The following is a 19,155-nucleotide window of genomic DNA, read 5'->3' as shown; positions in this document are numbered from 1 at the left end:
GCTTTGTTGGAATGATATACATGTAAATATTGATCGAAATAAATTTCATATTGTAAATGCTGTCGGTGCCTTTGATTTAAGATACGAGCTGTTTGCATATGAACTGTGTGAAAAACATTGTTTTTATGTGGTCATGGTGGTTGAGTTTATATTTTGTCTAGATCTTGATAGTGTTTGATTAAAACATCAACAAATAAATAGTAAGAAGAAAAAGATAAAATCTATGTAATGTTTCAGGTTTCAATAAATTGTACATCTAAAAAAAAAAATTCTTCTGTAATTTTAGAATAAGCAAGAACGAAAAGTTCATCATTTCCATTTCACTCAATGGCCTGATCATGGTGTTCCAGATAGCGTCAAATTGGTTAATTTTTACAGAAAAGTCAAAAGCATAAAAGTGGAAAAGAGTACCCCAATGGTGGTGCATTGTAGGTACGTTTATATTTGTTTCGCCAAAAGACAAAGACAAGAAACAATAAGTTATTTAGATATTATGTTTCAACTTAACCCTTTCCTCCATGGAAATTTTTTTTTTACATACTTGATTTGCATAGGATTTTTCATTAGAATGCTGAAAATATGCTTACTTTAATGAAATATTGACTGTACCTCTAATAGACCAGTTAGACATTTGAAATTTTTTGTCAGTTATACATTTAAGTCAGATCTTCAAAATTTACTAAAAAAAAAATTTTAATATTGTTGCCATGGTTACAGATTTATCCAAATATAAAATTAAAATGGTTAAATTTTGGGTTAAATCTTGTAATATCAATTTGTTTCTAAGAAAACAATGAGAGAATTGAATGTACATAAATAATCTGAATGGAAACTTTATTTTCTTTAAAATTTGTCTATTTTTTTCCTCATAGCAACAGAAGTATTTCCGTAGCAACCAAAGAAAATTGTGATTTAAATTTGAATTTAAAAAAAAAATTGGTGAAAATATTTAAAAATAAGGTTTTTACAGGTTAATCAAGATGACTCATATATTGGAATATATTATGGAAAATAGTATTGTACATTATTTTTCCCTAGCAACAGTTTCTGTTCATAGCAACCAACTGAAATCCTGTATAATAAGTAAAAAATGATCAGTTGACAGTTAGATATTTTGGATGATAACAAATGAAAGCTTTTTATCACAACATTGCTCTTGAAAAAGATTTAACATATGTGTGCTCCTAGCATCCAAATAAGGCCCAAGAATCAGACTAAAAAGTAGGTGCTTAGGCCAACCAATTAGAAAATGCATTATTAGTTATCAGATATCTTGTTTCTAAAAGAAAATCTATGATGTTTGCGAAGTTGTTTAACAAAGACCTTTTTGTATACTAGTAGTGATAAATATCACAGTTTGAAAAGGCAATATGAAAATAATAACATGTGGTATAGTTTCTTTTTATTACATTTTTGTACACCATTTTGCATCTGGTTTTAGTTGTGTTCAATGGAACACTGACACTGTCATTGTTAACAACATGCTGATTATGCATATGCCTGTTTCTCTTTGTAAAGTCCCCTTGAAAATGTAACATCAATCCTGAAATCTAGAAGGGTATTAAACTTTTTCCTATGTTGATATCCTGCTGTGCGTTTCATCACAATTTGAATTTATAAAAAATAAAAACATTATTTCAATATAGGTTTTTTCCTATAAAGGCAAACCCCTTCCCCTCCAGAAATAACAATACATTAACTTGAAAGAATTCAGCTAACCTCTTCCCCAGGGTTAGGTATTTTCTTTGCATCATTCCTTCTTCTAGATACACAGAAGATTTGAAAGAAAAAAGATGAAGGAAAGGTTCCATTCATTTGTAAAACACGAATCATACATATATGCATATCTTTCAAAATCTACAATAGATAGCCATTACATTGATTGGTTGTTTGTTTCACGTGCAGTGGCAAATATTTCATGCATATTCAGAAGGAGGTCCTTATAAATCCTTATTTGTTTACCTCTTCTCAATGCTAGTCTTCTAAAGATCTTTCTGTAGACTGTTTTGCATACAATAATGAAATAAGGAAATGTGGTAAGATTGCCAATGTGACAACTTTTCAACAGTCCAAATGATGTGGATGTAAGACAATGACCATTCATAGTTTATGTGTTATGCATGTTATGACAAAATGTGAAGCAATCCACACTAGAAAACCAATGGCCTGATTTATGCTAAAAGGGTAAACAAAAAGATGATAGACAGCAACCAACAACAACCACGGACTAATAGGCTTCTGACTTTGGACAGAAACATACATAATGTGGTTGTGTTAATTATGATTATGAGCGCACATTACTCCCCAAAGAGAGGCAAAAGGGACATTCAAACGCATAAGTTGAAATAAACTGACAACACAATGGTAAACGAGGAAAAAGAAAAAAGACAAACAACAGTATACAAAACACTATATAGAAAACTTAAGACTGTGCAACACAAACTTGGGCAGTGATTCAAATAGACAATAAATGTGGATAGTGTCCACATGTGGACACAGATGATGCCCCCGCTTGCATATCATATAGTTATAAAGGGACATAACTAAAGAACGGTAAAAGTGACGCTACCCAAATTTGAACTTGATCTGAGTTTTGTGGTAATAAGCATTGTGTGTAAGTCTCATAAAATTTGGTTGAGGCTAACTTAAGTGGAGAACAGAAACTAAAATTCAGCAATTTTTCTATTTGTAAACACGCATAACTCTAGAACGGTTGTGTATAAGTTTTATAACATTTAGTTGAGACAAACTAAAAAATTCAGCAATTTTTATGATAATAAAGGGACACAACACTAGAATGGTAAAAGTGTCGCCACCAAATTTCGTACTTAATCTGTATCATGTAGTAATATGCATTGTGTATCAGTTTCATAACATTTGGTTGAGGCAACATAAAGTTAGAAAACGGAAACAAAAAATTTGTACTTGATCTTAGTTTTGTGGTAATGAATATTGTGTATAGCATAACTCAATAATGGTTAAAGTGACACTACCCAAATTCAAACTTGATCTGTGTTTTGTGGTAATAAGAATTGTGTATAAGTTTCATAACATTTGGTTGAGGCAAACTCAAGTTAGAGAACGGAAACCAATTTTGGGATGTACGTACGTACAGACGGACAAGGGTAAAACTTAATGCCCCCACCACTACGGCAGGGGCATAAAAACAGGAATAAAATGTAAAAGTCTGCTTTGAATGGCTTGAATCGATGTAGATAGGAGTGCTAAGCATCCATCCAAACACATGCTCTTTAATGGCTGACTTGCCTCATTAGATTGGCAAGAAGTACATATAAAAAAAATTAAAAAAAACAAAACAAGTGAGTGAGTATTGATCTAAGAGTACACAGTTACTGAAAGCTAGTTTAAAGCCAATTAATTATAACTATTAATAGGTTTTTTTTTTCTCCCAGACTAACAAAGTATTAGTCATTAACAGCCAGTGGAAGTAGAAAACAAGTTCCTCAAAAATCAACTTGAAAAAAATTTGCAACATACAATGTATGAACATGACATGTTCTTTCATCAAAGTTTAGGATACTAATATTATTTGATATCCCTGTTGTTCCTCTACTAAACATTAATAATAAGATGTGCTGATCAGTTGGTTGCTTAAATTTAAGGTAGCTTTTAATCAAATGATTAACTACATTTTTACTTCTATCTCGAATTTTGATTCTCTGAAACCCGAAATACGGCGAAAATCGTGAAGAGAAAAATGCATGTATGTCTGTTCTTTTAGTCTGACATATTTTATAAATGGGAAGTGAACTGCAAAGTTAAGGCTCTGTAATTTGTTAGTCAAATTGTTACTTCTAAAACAAAGCGGTTCACGGAACCATATGCCTTCATAATTGTTGAAATAAACATCGCGGAAAAAATATTCATCATCTTTTGTTTGTGTAAACATCACTGTAAAAACGGTAAATTCTATTGGTGGGCGGGGCTTAGAATCACAACTTACGGATGCTGAATATTGTTGCATAATTCGATATTCTCGTTAATTTAATTGAAGAACTTAAAATAATTATGATTGAAACTTAAATGTCACTTTCTATAAGCAAAAACATTGAAAGATTGTACGTTGAAAGATTTTTTTGTGGTCATTAAAATTTGTATGTTCCCGCCCACTTAATGACTCGCCGGAAGTCGTATAATGGGATTCCCCAAACACATGTTTACATTTTACAAGTTGCTATATTTGTTCACTCAATGGGTCAGAAAAGAATTGTATGGACTCGACTGCATATCTCCGCGTTGTTCATTAAATTTCTGATATTTCAACGTAAGTTTAAAAAAAAAATGCTTTTGTTGCAATAATGTATGACTCCAAAGCGAGAAAGGCGGCAGTGAACACTCGGAGTTTCAAAATAAAGTTTTTCTTACGGAAAATAATTTTTTACGCAAACTGTATCGTAAACATTGATTATTAGGTATTTTATAACCAGTTGGTATTAATAACCAACAATAAATGTAGTTAACGTGACAATGTCAGTATTCTGAAACTTGGTTGTCAACAAGAACTTCGAAAAAATGGCGACGGCTATTTATAAAAATAATCGGCACGTTTAAAGTATTAATGCATTGCGAAAACAAATATTTCATCTATGAAATTCAAGTCAGATGTTTTTATGAATATCCTTTTTATATTGGATACAAATTTTATTAAGTCTGATACAGACATTTCGTAGTCAAAGTGTTTCAACTGAGGTACTATACAGAGGCGTCAAAAGGCGTCATTATGGAGTAAAGGGGGTGGCGTCAAAAGGCGTCATTATGGAGGAAAGGGTTAAGGGGTAAGTTGTCCTCTTGATTTTTGAGATAGTATTAGTTATCTTGGTGTAATCAGGGGTGTACAGAATTTCACACCGGTGTTGAAACTTCATACACCCTAAGGCGCAGCCGAAGGATGTATGAATTTTCAAAACCGGTGTAAAATTCCATACACCCCGGATTACATCAAGATAACGAATTTATTTCTTATGAAGCATTCCAGGAAGTTAGGGGAAAACATGTTGTTTTTTTTTAATTTTTTTTTAATTTTTTTTTATTTTTGAATTTTGTCCCCCAAATTTTATTTATTTATTTTTATACATAATTATATATATTATATAGTTTTTCTTTCATTTTTTTTTTTTTTTTTTTTTTTTTTTTGAAATTTTGGTAAAATTTTATCCCCGGTCGAACAAGGGTGAGTGTTATTTACAACTGGGTATTAACCAAACAGATTGCAGGATTCTTGCTGCATTAGCAAAAATGAAACACATACCTATTTTTTAGATTTGTTATTATCCATATATTTTGTTAGTTTATGGTTAAAATGTACACTTAAAAGTAATTTCTAGGAAAACGTGTTTGCCGATACTGTACTTAGAATTCGTAATCAAACCCTTCATCTCGGTTTATTTCATATTATGATCTCTACAGCGATAAACATCAAAGTTATTTATAATTATTTACTCGCCATTTCTTTCACGAAAATTTGAAGATAAAGTACTTCGTTTTAAATATAAAAATACTTTTCTTACAATCAACCGTGATATGGAGTATATTTCGCTAATGTATGTTTTTACATATTAATCTAGATTGAAGAAAAGTTTTAAATTATGACCATTTTCTTGAAATTATTCATATCAAATATTTATGTCTTAGTGCTGGCGTTGGAAGAACCGGAACATTCATTGCTATCGATGCATTATATGAGCATGGACAGAAAGAAGGCAATGTTGATATTATGGAGTATGTTCAGACGATGAGGAAGGACAGAATGAATATGGTACAAACACATGTATGTATAATTTCAATCGTACCTATACATTTAATGTATTAACATTTATCTAAAGTCTTCATGCAGACATCAGTTACTTGATGGATATTTTTTTTTTTATTGTAACGAACAAAATATGTTTAATCAAGCAATTCCTGATGTATAAAGTTTATCGGTTTGTTTCCTTTCAATACCTTTTTGAAGCATTGAAAACCGTCTTATAATTGTATTATGTTGTTCTCTAACCGGCTTTTATACCAATTTAAAGAGCACAATACGTTAGCACCGTACTTCTTTCCGAGAAATAGTAATTCTCTTATCGTTTAAATGCGCTGACGTTCACATTAAAAACATATATTATGTATAGCTTTTTTTTGGCAGCTTTTTGAGTAAGTTACTATAGTAATTTGTATTAAAATTTTGAAAGTTTTCTTTTATAAATGTTTAAACTGTAGGAAAAAGTGGGTTGAAATTTTAAAAGATTGCGTTACTCAAAAAAAAAAGAATTTCATGGCATTAGTCACACACCAAAGGAAAAAAAGAAAAGACAGACCACACTAGGAGATGTAGGACGAGATATAAAGAGAAAAACAAACATAGAAGAGTACATTATTCACAATAAAGACAACTTGCAAAAGGAGACCGAAAAAAAATGGTTACCTTTTGATTCACTAGTGACATACTTTGCAATTAAAATATCATTTGAAAACGATATTCATACGGTTTACATAATTTTGTTGTTGCAACATGATATTTTTATGAATACAAATAATTATAGAATAGCACGTATAATAATTGAACTATCGTAACCGAACAACACATAAACTACTGCCTCATGAGCTAATTGTCAGTGTTGAATATTTTTTTCAATACTTGAATTCGTAGATTTGATTGGGGTGTCTTAATTAAAATCCATAGAATGTTTTAATAATTTGTCAAAATGTAGTTTTTATCATGCTTTTTTCCAAAATATAAATATATTTTTTCACGCTACAGGTTGTGCAAAATTGTCAGATTTTGTATAGATTATGCATGGAAAATCCAATTTTGTGTGAAAAAAAGAAAACTACACCATAAAATTTTAAGATAAAATGTGATTAGATAGCTCTTATAACATGCTTTCAGATAAGAAAAAGAAAACAATAGGGTCACCGAACTTGTTTTCTTGCTACATATTAAAATAGGCAAATTCACAACACTTTCTATTGTAAAAATTACTTTATCTGAGTTATCTCCCCTTATGTGGCAAAAATATTGTGTTTGTTAGAAAAAACAGCCGTAAATATGATAAAACTCATAATTTTCGATATTAACAAGAAAAGTCTTACACATGAATTACATACTACTCTCAAAATTTGCACATTTCATTAAAGATCTAGACCAATTGTTGTCTCCCACTTCAAAATCCAAGATGGAGGAAGACACCCCAGCCACCTTAATTTCCTATGTGAAATTATCGGTTTCTTATTCTACTTGGAAATCACGGTATTTTAATGCCACCAATGTGATGAATATAAATACTGTACCAACCAATTCTAATGAACACGTTTTTTCCATATTTTATATGTTTCAGGAACAATATGAGGCCGTATTTGAAGCACTGCTGGAATTGTTTACTGTTCCAAATACGTCCATACAGAAGAGTGTTTTCTGTGAATACATTCAAAAGCAGGAGCATAAGACATTACCAAAAAATCAAACAGTATTTAGAGAAGAGTTTCAGGTATTCTCTTTTGTTTATGTCTTGCAAAATATTTGTTTCAAAGAGGCACTGCCTCTGCTTAAACGTCTACATGTAGCTTTAATATAAAATGTAAGAAAGCTTCTATTTTTAAGTTGGCTTTATTTCTTCTTAGCCATTATACTTTCGAAACAGTTTTGGCTAAAACACCTAAATAGCAATAATGGGACAACGGTTTAATATTTATTTTAATATATTTGGTTATATCACTATTTGAAGCAGTCACATTTTGTACATAAATCAGGCAGTTAGTTTTCTTGTTTGAATTGTTTTACATTTGTCATTTCGGGGCCTTTTATAGCTGACTATGCGGTATGGGTTTTACTCATTGTTGAAGGCCGTACGGTGACATATAGTCGTTAATTCCTGTGTCATTTGGTCTCTTGTGGAGAGTTGTCTCATTGGCAATAAACCCACATCTTTTTGATTTTTATACATGATAAAGATTAAAAAGTAATTTCCTCTGTGTTCTGGACTTGAACGTTAAAATGAACTCAGTAAGAGCATAAAACTCGCAGTCGTAAACTGTAATTTTGTTAATGTTACCACACAGTTATACAAAGTGAACTTACATTTGGTACACTGATTTCAAGCCATGCACTGTACATTCAAGATCATATGAGGTACGCTGGCATCATTTACCATTACAAACACATTATCGGGAAACAATCCTGATCCGAGAAGTAATTTATGTATTAAAATAGGTACATTCCTTTCTAAAAAGTCAATTTTCAATCTGTACATCCAACCACACTAAAGTTTCTTATGTTTACATTTTAGAGATTGCAAACGCTGCGGCCATTATATTCTGCTGATAATTATACAACTGCAAGACGTAAAGAAAACTTGTCAAAAAATTCTTCGAAGAATGTTCTTGCAAGTTAGTAATTTGTATAGATCTTCATTTGAATTTAAGTTTGTTCTTGTTGTACATACAACGTTACTTCATTGAACATGTTTAAATCAGAATTATAGTTGTTCCCAAATGCCACAAGCAATATATTTTTCTTTCTTTCTTTAAACAAAATTCACCTCAGTAGTTCAGTATTGTAGATAGTTTTTAGATTAATTAGTATTCTTCAGTTGACTTTTTTAAACAAACACTAACAAACACATTGCTTGCCAAATGCAAATATTTTATGTGTTGGTTTAATGAAGAATAGTACATTTCGTCCCGTAACAAACAGACAACCAGTAATTTTTTTAGCATACATCGTATGGCATGTTCACATAATATTCTAATATAACACACTACTAGCTTTAAGACTACTGCTATTTGGAATTATAACAAAAATTATATGGCATGTATTGTGCAAATCTGAAAAGTCTCGACCAGGCATCGTATGTAGCATATTTTAACTTGTCTTTTCATGCAAATATTTAAAGAAAAATTACGGTGTAGTTTGACCGACTATTGATCATTTTCTACAGTAATAGACCAATACATGCTATTAGTATTAGATAAGCAGCTTTAAAAAGTAATACAAAAATGCTTACAAAGCGTTATGAGTTTTGTTCATTTTTGAAAGCCGTACAGTGACCCATAATTGCTGGTGGAGAGTTGTCTCAATAACAGTCATACCACATCTTCTTATTTTCGAAAAACGAAATTTACGTACAGACGAAAAAAATATTAACAATGAATATTGCATTTACACACAAAGTTTGATAGATATTTATGTCCCACCTACGATAGTAGTAGGGGCATTATGTTTTTCGGTCTGTGCGTCCGTTCGTCCGTCTGTCCGGTCTTCCGTCTGTCCCGCTTCAGGTTAAAGTTTTTGGACAAGGTAGTTTTTGATGAAGTTGAAGTCCAATCAACTTGAAACTTAGTAAACATGTTCCCTATGATATGATCTTTCTACTTTTATTCTATTCTATTTTATTCTATTCTATTCTAAATTAGAGTTTTGACCCCAATTTCACGGTCCACTGAACATAGAAAATGATAGTGTGAGTGGGGCATCCGTTTACTATGGACAAATTCTTGTTTATTATTTTGGTATCCCTTGTAGCGTTGTTAATGTGTACAGATTCATAAATTTGATTATATGGTATGGTTTACTAAATGACCTACTGACTGACTTATTTTATACGCATATGAAGAAGAATTCATACAGAACCTTTTCAAATACAAAATAGTCTTGCAAAGTTCTTTAATTTCACTTTCAGATATATTGACGATGTCCTGTCACTCTATAATCCACAATTAAGTTAGCGCTTGCTTCTCGGAGAAAAAGCCAATGAACTTGAATTTAAGGACATCGACGGAACTAGAAGTGTGGATTTTTCTCGATATTGACACACATCAATGACTTCACAACAAAATTATTTCAACTTTCCAGTTGTCAACTTCCCATTTCTCAACAGTAACATACCATCTGTTTCATCGTATGGTGTATACATATCTCAATTAATACGTATCTTTTCCAAGTATACGGACAACATTATAAAAGGTATGAGCCTTACCAAAAAGTGCTCCAATATAGCTTTAAGGAAGAGCCAATAAATATCGATACCTCATACGTTCTACGTTCACAATCGCGAATTGGTTGACCTATACGATTTATCTTTTTCTAAACTCACTAGCGACTTGTTTTTACTGTCCTAAATCTAAGACACAAGAACAGCCATCTAGTCCATATTTTCAACGATTGTGTCCGTTTCCCGATTCTGAAACTTTGACTAAGCTGGGATTCACATGATATATAAATGGAGACCCCTGTCGACGCAACACGCATAACTCCACCTGGAGTTCATGTTAATCTCTCATATTTTGTTTGTTACATTGGTTGGCATCTTTTTCGTTGATTTATGAAACCTAAACATCGATAAACAATTTTATTAGAAATAGATGATTGATTTTTTTTATCTAGTTTTGCTAGTTTTTATGTGTACATACGACAGTGTCAACACTGCATAAACAAGCGTCAAATGTCAGTATCTTAGATGGAATAAACAAAGACCATTTAAAATCTTTCCATATTGATAAGAGGCAAATGTTGTTTTAAAAATTATATGAAAAATTTACAAATATGTGGAACACATTCACTACTTCATGTAGATAAGAAGACGAACTATTTGTTTTTTTTTACTTATTTCGTTTTAGATGACAACTTTAGACCATACTTAATGTCTTACGGTAGAAACAGAAACGACTACATCAATGCAGTTATAGTTCCTGTGAGTACACTCTTTAACTCGATACTTATATTCAATATCGAATTTCCACCATCTGAAGTTGCTTCAGTTATTTTTATATTAACATGAAGTTGCACAGAAGACTGGTGACGCACTATAGTATCACCTGTTGAAGTTTGATTTTTTTTAGCATTGCAGCTTATCATGTTAGTTTTCACATTACGTGTAGATTATATGTTGATAGGGTCATTTGACATTTTGGTTGATCATTTGTAAAAATGACACGGTACGCTCTAATCATCAACATGTTATATAGAGTCTAAGTTACTCTTTTAATATTAATTTTGGCCCAGTTTGCTTCTATATCGTCGACCACTAGATAAGGTCACCACGAGAGTAATGAAATTTGCATAAAATAAAAAAAAATCTCATAAGTTAAATATTGTAAAGCAAAATTGCAGTTGTTTGTTAACATTAAGGGGATCATTGTTTGAAGTATTATATTTTCCGTCATCAAGCTTAGTATTTTGAATTTTAGATTATCATTTAACGTTATCAAATTTCATTTACACAGATTAAAATTTCAAATCATTCTTTCTATCATTGAATGTGATTATGATGACTATATTCATTGTTTGTTATGCAGGGGTATTCGGCGGAGAGTAAATTATTTGTTACGCAGTGTCCATTGGTTGAAACTGTAATTGATTTTTGGACAATGATGTTTGACCACGGTTCCAGGATTATTGTTTTGTTGGATTCAGCAAATAAGGTGATATTTATCAATCCACTTTAACTTATTTCAATTATATAAAGTTTATTCTTATAAAAAAAGGAGGTGTGGTATGATTGCCAATGAGACAATAACCCAGCAGTGTTCAAAAGGTGGATGTAAGCAATTATAGTCAACCGTGTGGCCTTCAACAATGAGGAAAGCCATACCGTATAGTTGGCTATATAAGGCCCCGACATGAAAAATGTGAAAAAACTCAAACGTGAATACCAACGGCCTAATTTATAACAAAACAATTTACGAAAAATTAATAAGACAAACATGAACCAATGACAACCACAGAACTACTGGCTCCTGATGTGGAATGGCACATAGAGAATGTGGTGGAGTTCAGCATGTTTGTGAGCTCTCAACCCTCCCCTAACCATGAACAGTGTTGTAACAGCACATCATAAGAACAGACTGTAAAAATCAGAAGCAATTGGTACGAGGCACAGAAACAACTAACATATAAAAAAAAACAAAGTACAGAAATATGAGAACTCGCAGTTACTGAAAGCTAATTCAAAGGGAAATACAACTAATAAATAAATCATGTTCTCGAAGACTAAAGTGACTCTTATCTAGCCGGTTGTTGAATGTCACCGTTGTTGACGTGATAAGGAACTATTTTTTTCCGGCATGCATTAAACATAGGAACATTCATCCATAAATGTACAATGTATAACAAGTAAAAAATGTGATTTCGTCATTAAATATATTCATTCTCATCTTTTAAAACTATGTAAGCAAAATGTATTTGTAGATATAATATTTAAAAAGTTAATGATAACCAACTTATCTTCTCAAGCGATTTATTTCCGTGACTTTTGCGAGAAAAAAATATAAAGCGAATGCATTTATCAATCAACATCAAAACGTTAAAGTAGAATATTCTCCCTGTTATGAATAATTAACACAAAATTAAAAAATCGTGGCAATCCATCACTGCGAAATGAAATCGAAAAAGGAAAATGCAACGAAAGAATCAGCGAATACAGTTTGCTTAACAACATTTAGGTTTAAGAGTGTAAAACTAAATAATTATTCTTCTCAGGGTGCTCCATTTTGGTTAGAAAAGAAAGAAAAGCTTCAGTTTGATGATTTTAGCATTATAAAAGAAAATGAAAATTTAGAAAAAGAGCTTCAGATCACTGTGAATCATATGGTGAGTATAAGCTTAATTTTAATATACATTAATTTAGAAGATGAATTAACCTCCCCTTTAGGGCACAGGGTTAGTTAAATGATGTTACCCTAACTTTTTGTCTCGCCTTGACGGAGTCAAAAGAGCGAGACATAGGTAAGCTGTTTCCGGCGTCGACGGCGGCGGCGGCGTCAACAATGTATTAGTTTGTGATTAAGTCTAGTCCATGGTGAACCACTAGTGGTAGGTCAATGATATTTGGTATGCAGTTGTATTAGCATTAGCACATCTCATTACCATGGGGATTATTTGGCCCCGCCCCCTCAGTCAAGGTCTATTGACTTTGAAACTTTGCTTAGTTTACATGTATGAGTTTGTAATAAGGTCAGTTTATGGGGAACCACTAGTGGTAGGTCAATGATATTTGGTATGCAGTTGTATTATCAATGGCACATCTCTTTACTATGGAGATTATTTGGCCCCGCCCCCTCAGTCCAGGTCTAATGACTTTGAAACTTTGCTTAGTTTACATGTATTAGTTTGTGATTAGGTCTAGTTCATGGTGAACCACTAGTGGTAGTCAATGATATTTGGTATGCAGTTGTATAAGGATTGGCACATCTCATTGCCATGGGGATTATTTGGCCCCGCCCCCTCAGTCAAGGTCTATTGACTTTGAAACTTTGCTTAGTTTACATTTATGAGTTTGTAATAAGGTCAGTTTATGGGGAACCACTAGTGGTAGGTCAATGATATTTGGTATGCAGTTGTATTATCAATGGCACATCTCTTTACTATGGAGATTATTTGGCCCCGCCCCCTCAGTCGAGGTCTATTGACTTTGAAACTTTGCTTAGTTTACATGTATTAGTTTGTGATAAGGTCTAGTTCATGGTGAACCACTAGTGGTAGGTCAATGATATTTGGTATGCAGTTGTATTAGCATTGGCACATCTCATTACTATGGGGATTATTTGGCCCTGCCCCCTCAGTTAAGGTCTATTGACTTTGAAACTTTGCTTAGTTTACATGTATTAGTTTGTGATTAGGTCAGTTTATGGGGAACCACTAGTGGTAGGTCAATGATATTTGGTATGCAGTTGTATAAGCATTGGCACATCTCATTATCATTGAGATAATTTGGCCCCGCCCCCTCAGTCAAGGTCTATTGACTTTGAGACTTTGCTTAGTTTACATGTATTAGTTTGTGATTAGGTCAGTTTATGGGGAACCACTAGTGGTAGGTCAATGATATTTGGGATGCAGTTGTATTAGCATTGGCATATCTCATTTCCATGGAGATTGTTTGGCCTTGCCCCCTCATTCATGGTCTATTGACTTTGAAACGTTTGTTTAGTTTTCATGTATTAGTTTGTGATTAGGTCAGTTTAAGGGGAACTGTTAGTGGTAGGTCAATGATAATTGGTATGCAGTTGTATAAGCATTAGCACATCTCATTTCCATGGCGAATTTTTGGTCCTTACCCCTCAGTCATAGTTTATTGACTTTGAAACTTTCTTTTGCTTAGTTTACATGTATTAGTTTGTGATTCGGTCAGTTTAAGATGAACCACTAATGTTAAGTCTATGATATTGGCATTTGCAAGTTTCATTTCCATGGAGATTATATAACCCCACCCCCTAATTATGGTTCATTGACTTTGAAGTTACTGTTTGTGTTTAGGTTTGTTTAAAGGGAATGACTTATGAAAAGTCAATGGTATTTGGTTTGCAGTTGTATTAGCACTGGCACATCTCATTTCCATGGAGATTGTTCAGCCCTGTACCTTCAGTCATGGTTTATTGACTTTGAATATTTGTGTAACTTGCATGTTAAAGTATTGATATTTTAATTTCAACATTTGCATTATCAAAATAGCAAAAAGCCGAGACATACCTCTGTGTTTACAGTTTATTATCATTATCAATTGTTAGCTTGATGACTAATTCTAGAGAAATACACCACCGATTTCAGTAAACAAAACATATTTTTCAAACTTTACCAGAGACCAGCTCAATGCTTTAAAGTCCACTGACAATAAAAGAATGTAAAACGAGAGATTGTGAATAATTATATGTCTGTGAGAAAAAAACTGGTGATGCCAAGACAAGATTATAAGCCACAAGTCAAAGAAAGCAAAACAATGCTTCAGCTGAAAGAAAACGTCGAAAAGGCTCAAAACAGTATGATTATTAAACATGACTGTAACGTCGAAAATTAACAATTGAACTACACAAACTTTATCAAGCACTGAAGATAAGTCGGCTGGTCCAGTTTTGTAAAAATTAGTCGTTCCACGTTGGCTATATGCAACTGTTGTGTTGTTTATGGCATGTACAAATTATGCGATTAATTGTAAGTTGCTAAATAAATTAAGTCAAGATATACAGGAGAATAACTAGCGACTACTTTATACTTTATTTCGTTAAATGAAAAATGGAAGACGCGACAAAATATTCACAAAATTTGAATTATTCATTGACATCACGTCATCTTAAAAGCGAAATTATTAGTGTCTTCTCATTCTATGTCAGAAACACATGCGAGAATCTGCCTCATGTGTTTACAAATAAAAAAAAACACACTGTAAGGAATACGTTGAAGCAGTTTTGTGTCTTTAAACAAATTAGAAGATGTGGTATGATTGCTGATGAGACAACTATCTACCATAGACCAAATGATGTAAAAGTTTGCATGAGATTTTCCAATGTACTGTTACTAACTTTACCTTAACTTGTTATTTTTATAATCATATTTATACACACACTTATTTGAGTTAAGTCTTAATTAGCTGCGATTTTGTGATTTAATTGATACAGGACGGTTGTTTCCTTAGAAAATGTATTTTATATATTTGAAATGAACTGTATAACAATTTAGAGTAATGTATTTCCGTGCTTCGTTTTTTTTTTTTTTTCGATTACTGGAAACACTAAGGTTTATACTAACCCAATTGGCATAGTTGACCGTAGCCGTATTTGGCACTACTTTTTAGAATTTGTTCAATGTTTTCCAACTCCAGATTTTATTTGAGCGGCACTGGCGAGTCTTAATGAAAACCAAACGCGCGTTTGTTTTAAGTAAAATAAAGACTTGTACAATGTTTTTATAGTGTGTTGTTTTAATTTTTGACTGAACACCTGACACATTTTTAATGAGAAAACACGTTTGATTATACTTACAGTACTTAATATTACATTGTGATTTGTGTAATTTTATAGAAAAGTAAGGAAACGATATCATTAAATGTTTTCACTGCTGAAGATTGGACTATCAGTATTGCACCACCATCACCAGAGTATATGTTAGATCTTCTTCAGCGTGTACAAAACTGTTGGGAAATGCAAAAATGTCCTATAACAGTGGTTTGCAGGTACGTTGTTGAAAAATAAATAGTACATATACAACTTAACACTTATAATGTATATTAATATTTATCACGGTTTTAGAAACATCTTGGCCCCTAATTTATCCTTATTTAACCTATCGTTTGCAGGTTTTGACATACTGAACTCCTCAAAGATGTCATGATTATAGTTGTGTACGCCAAATGCGCGTTTTGTCTACAAAAGACACATTAGTAAAAAGGTTTATTTATAAATTCACAAAAATCAACTTTAAAAGCATGAGATACATAAAAAATACAACAGCAGATGTTTAATTGTCAACTGAACTTTAAAATAATGAAGGTTGATAAATTGGATAATGATCAAATACAAACGCACAACATGATTTCCGAATGGTTACTCTCAATATTTCAGTGATGGGTGTAGCAAGAGTGGACTATTTGTGGCATTGAAATTGGTTTTGGAAAAAATGCAGATCGATGAGGAAATCGATATTTTCCAAGTAGTAAGAGAAATTCAAACGAGACGACCAGAATTCCTGGTGGAATTGGTAAGTTTGTAAAGGTTATAAGATTAAATATTTCAAAATAGTGAAGCATATTTTCCAATAGGTAGGAAGCGAGACTACTATGACTGCATAGTGCATAAAGCTGATATCCAAATAACTATAAATTTTATTGTCAAATAAATTGTCGTTCTTTTTGGGGTTAGATGTAATTACATATATTTCCAAAAACTTTAAGATAAAACTAAAAATCAAAGGAATAAGGCAACTTTCAGTTAACCAATTATTTACATAACGAATGATACTGTTTAAATCTGACTGCAATGAAATGAGTAAATGAGATAATAATTGTTATTAAACAAAATACATCAGTCCTATTGATGGTGTTTACGATAAATTAATTTGGGAATGTTTGTATGTACAATTTTCATTAAAAATACAATCTGTGAAATATATAAATGTGCTGATAAACGATAGTGTTAAAATTTGTCATGTTGGGTGTACGGAAAACCACAATTATAATTGTCTCGAAATAGTCGCTTAATCATTGTTAAGAGTTCATATCTGTAATTACACTTAAAAAATAACATTAAAGTTTTTTATACAATTGATGCCTTCAACATTCGATAGTGACCGTTTCACTTTAATGTAGCAGATCATCCATTGAAAGCGATATTTCAAACCAAGTGTACCTTATTTCATTTTCCTTGATAGAAGATTGTTGACTATTTAGAAACTAATGATTCAATAAAAAGGAACAGAACATATTATGTCGTCCCATCGAATGTTTTAAAAAAGCGACCATGGCATGATTGACTGCTACATTAGGTGTATGTCACAAATAACCACGGATATCTTGGTCGTAACAAATTCACCCTCTAAGCAAATGTACTTACCATTACCAACAAAACAGATGCCACTTGCAAATTGGACAGTCTCCTTTTTATATAACGATGTGTGAATTTGTGTTTGTCTGTTTCCTTTTAGTCACTGTCTATCAGTATAAACTTATGTTCATTTTCTGTTTATATAATATTGAATTATTCGTAAGACTAAGGTGTGTCTACCCCTGGGTGAATTACCCGTACCCGGATTTGGCATAACTTTGCGGAATTTTCGATCTTCAACTTCGAATTTGATTTTGCCTTCCTGCTGTTTTGAGTCGAGTGCCACTGATGACTGTTGTGTAGACGAAAAGCCTGACATCTGTGTTGAGTTTTTATCTTTGTTATTCGCTCGGAACAAAACATACCGACAGCCTCTTTTTTCTTCTACTTTTTATCATTTAGTTGATACAGTTTCGTATACAATTTGGTGTTCAACAGTTTCTGCTTTCTCTTGTATGCTACAGATTTCCTAATGTGATAGTTATTATCCAAGTCTTTAATGGCCGATGTTACCAAACGGTTATAACGATTCAGATCCAACAGTTTGTACCATATTTATTAGTACCGTATTAACTTTAACGAATTTAAGATAAAACACTCATGATATTTGCATCTCCTCTTGTGCAAAACATGCATGTTTATGCTTTTGAAAAGTACCATTGTTGCTTTTCCATGTTGAAGTTTTATAGTCGTTAATGACATTTACTGTCAGAACATACTTTCAATCAAATAATCAGCTGTCTCAAATAATAAAAAGAAACAATTTGAAATGCATTTAACAGATTGTGAATTCTTTAAGCATTTGAAACCATCATGTAGATTTATGTTACTTTTTGGTAACAGTGACGTATTCATCTACCTAACTTTCCTTTGTCTGTTTCAGGATCAGTACGAATATTGTAACAATTGTATCAGAGTGCTGCTGGAGAACGATTCTCGAGATCACTGTATGCCAATGTTCAGTGAAGCTCCAAATTCTGTGATTGTTTTGATAATATTTTTTTTCATATCATTGTATATTGTTTATCTATTAATTGACATCACAGTAATCCATAAACATTTGTCTTTAACAATAACATTACGTTTTGATGCAAAAACAAGCAAGCAATATAAATACATACTTTTTTTTTTAAATCTAAATGAACACATATGGTCTTATATGCTTACTAGAAATCAGTTTAACATAAGAAAAAATCAAGTATATGTAGTCACACTGAAGACATTGGATTTGTTTTGTAATTTTAAACATATAAAAGCAGATAAAAAAAGTTTAAAGAAATCTGACTTAAATCATATATAATAGTGATTATCATATCTTATAAACATTACAAAATTGCAGCCTTTGTAATTAATAAGGCGGGTGTAATATGGTCGTGAGAGATACGAGAACGGTTAGTATGTTTTGTATTGTTGTTCTTTCTAGATGCATATAGACAAAATTATGAACACTTTTCTTAAAATATAATGATCTCTCACGAGGCATTACAGTTTGACCATGAATTGAATAAATGACTTTTTGTTATGATAAATGAATGAATATTTTTTGGCGTGTTAAAGGCAATATGTTTCACCGATATATAGATTAATGGATTTTGCAATTCCAGTTGTAGTGGAGAATATTCATATTTGAAGCTCTTGTTGAAGCTATTTTTACTAGTGGTGTGTAGGTGTTATTGTTCATATATAATATGTAATGATCTTAACTGTTATATTCATTAAATCGGATTTATGTGCTGTAATTACATAATAATATCGACACATTCATTGTTTGTCATTATAATGGATATATTTGTTCTTATGGTTGCCACAAAATTACCAAATATTTGAAATATAGAAACAATTTGTAGA

The 19,155-nt window shown here is 32.0% G+C and overlaps 1 protein-coding gene across 4 annotated transcripts in view; it reads left to right on the top strand.

Moving 5' to 3' along the window:
- Window positions 1-19,155, top strand: part of LOC127700015 (receptor-type tyrosine-protein phosphatase alpha-like) — a 581,206-nt gene that overhangs the window by 251,641 nt on the left and 310,410 nt on the right. Inside the window, exon 21 of one of the 4 annotated variants that reach the window (XM_052203454.1) lies at window positions 287-432. The exons of the other annotated variants lie outside the window; for them this stretch is intronic. Coding sequence (XP_052059414.1) covers window positions 287-432 — 146 coding nt within the window. The remainder of the gene's footprint in view (window positions 1-286; window positions 433-19,155) is intronic. 4 annotated transcript variants of the gene reach the window in all.

Source organism: Mytilus californianus, unplaced genomic scaffold (assembly GCF_021869535.1).
Source record: "Mytilus californianus isolate M0D057914Y unplaced genomic scaffold, xbMytCali1.0.p SCAF_1, whole genome shotgun sequence".
NCBI lineage: Eukaryota > Metazoa > Mollusca > Bivalvia > Mytilida > Mytilidae > Mytilus > Mytilus californianus.
This window is presented reverse-complemented; position numbering and strand designations above follow the sequence as displayed.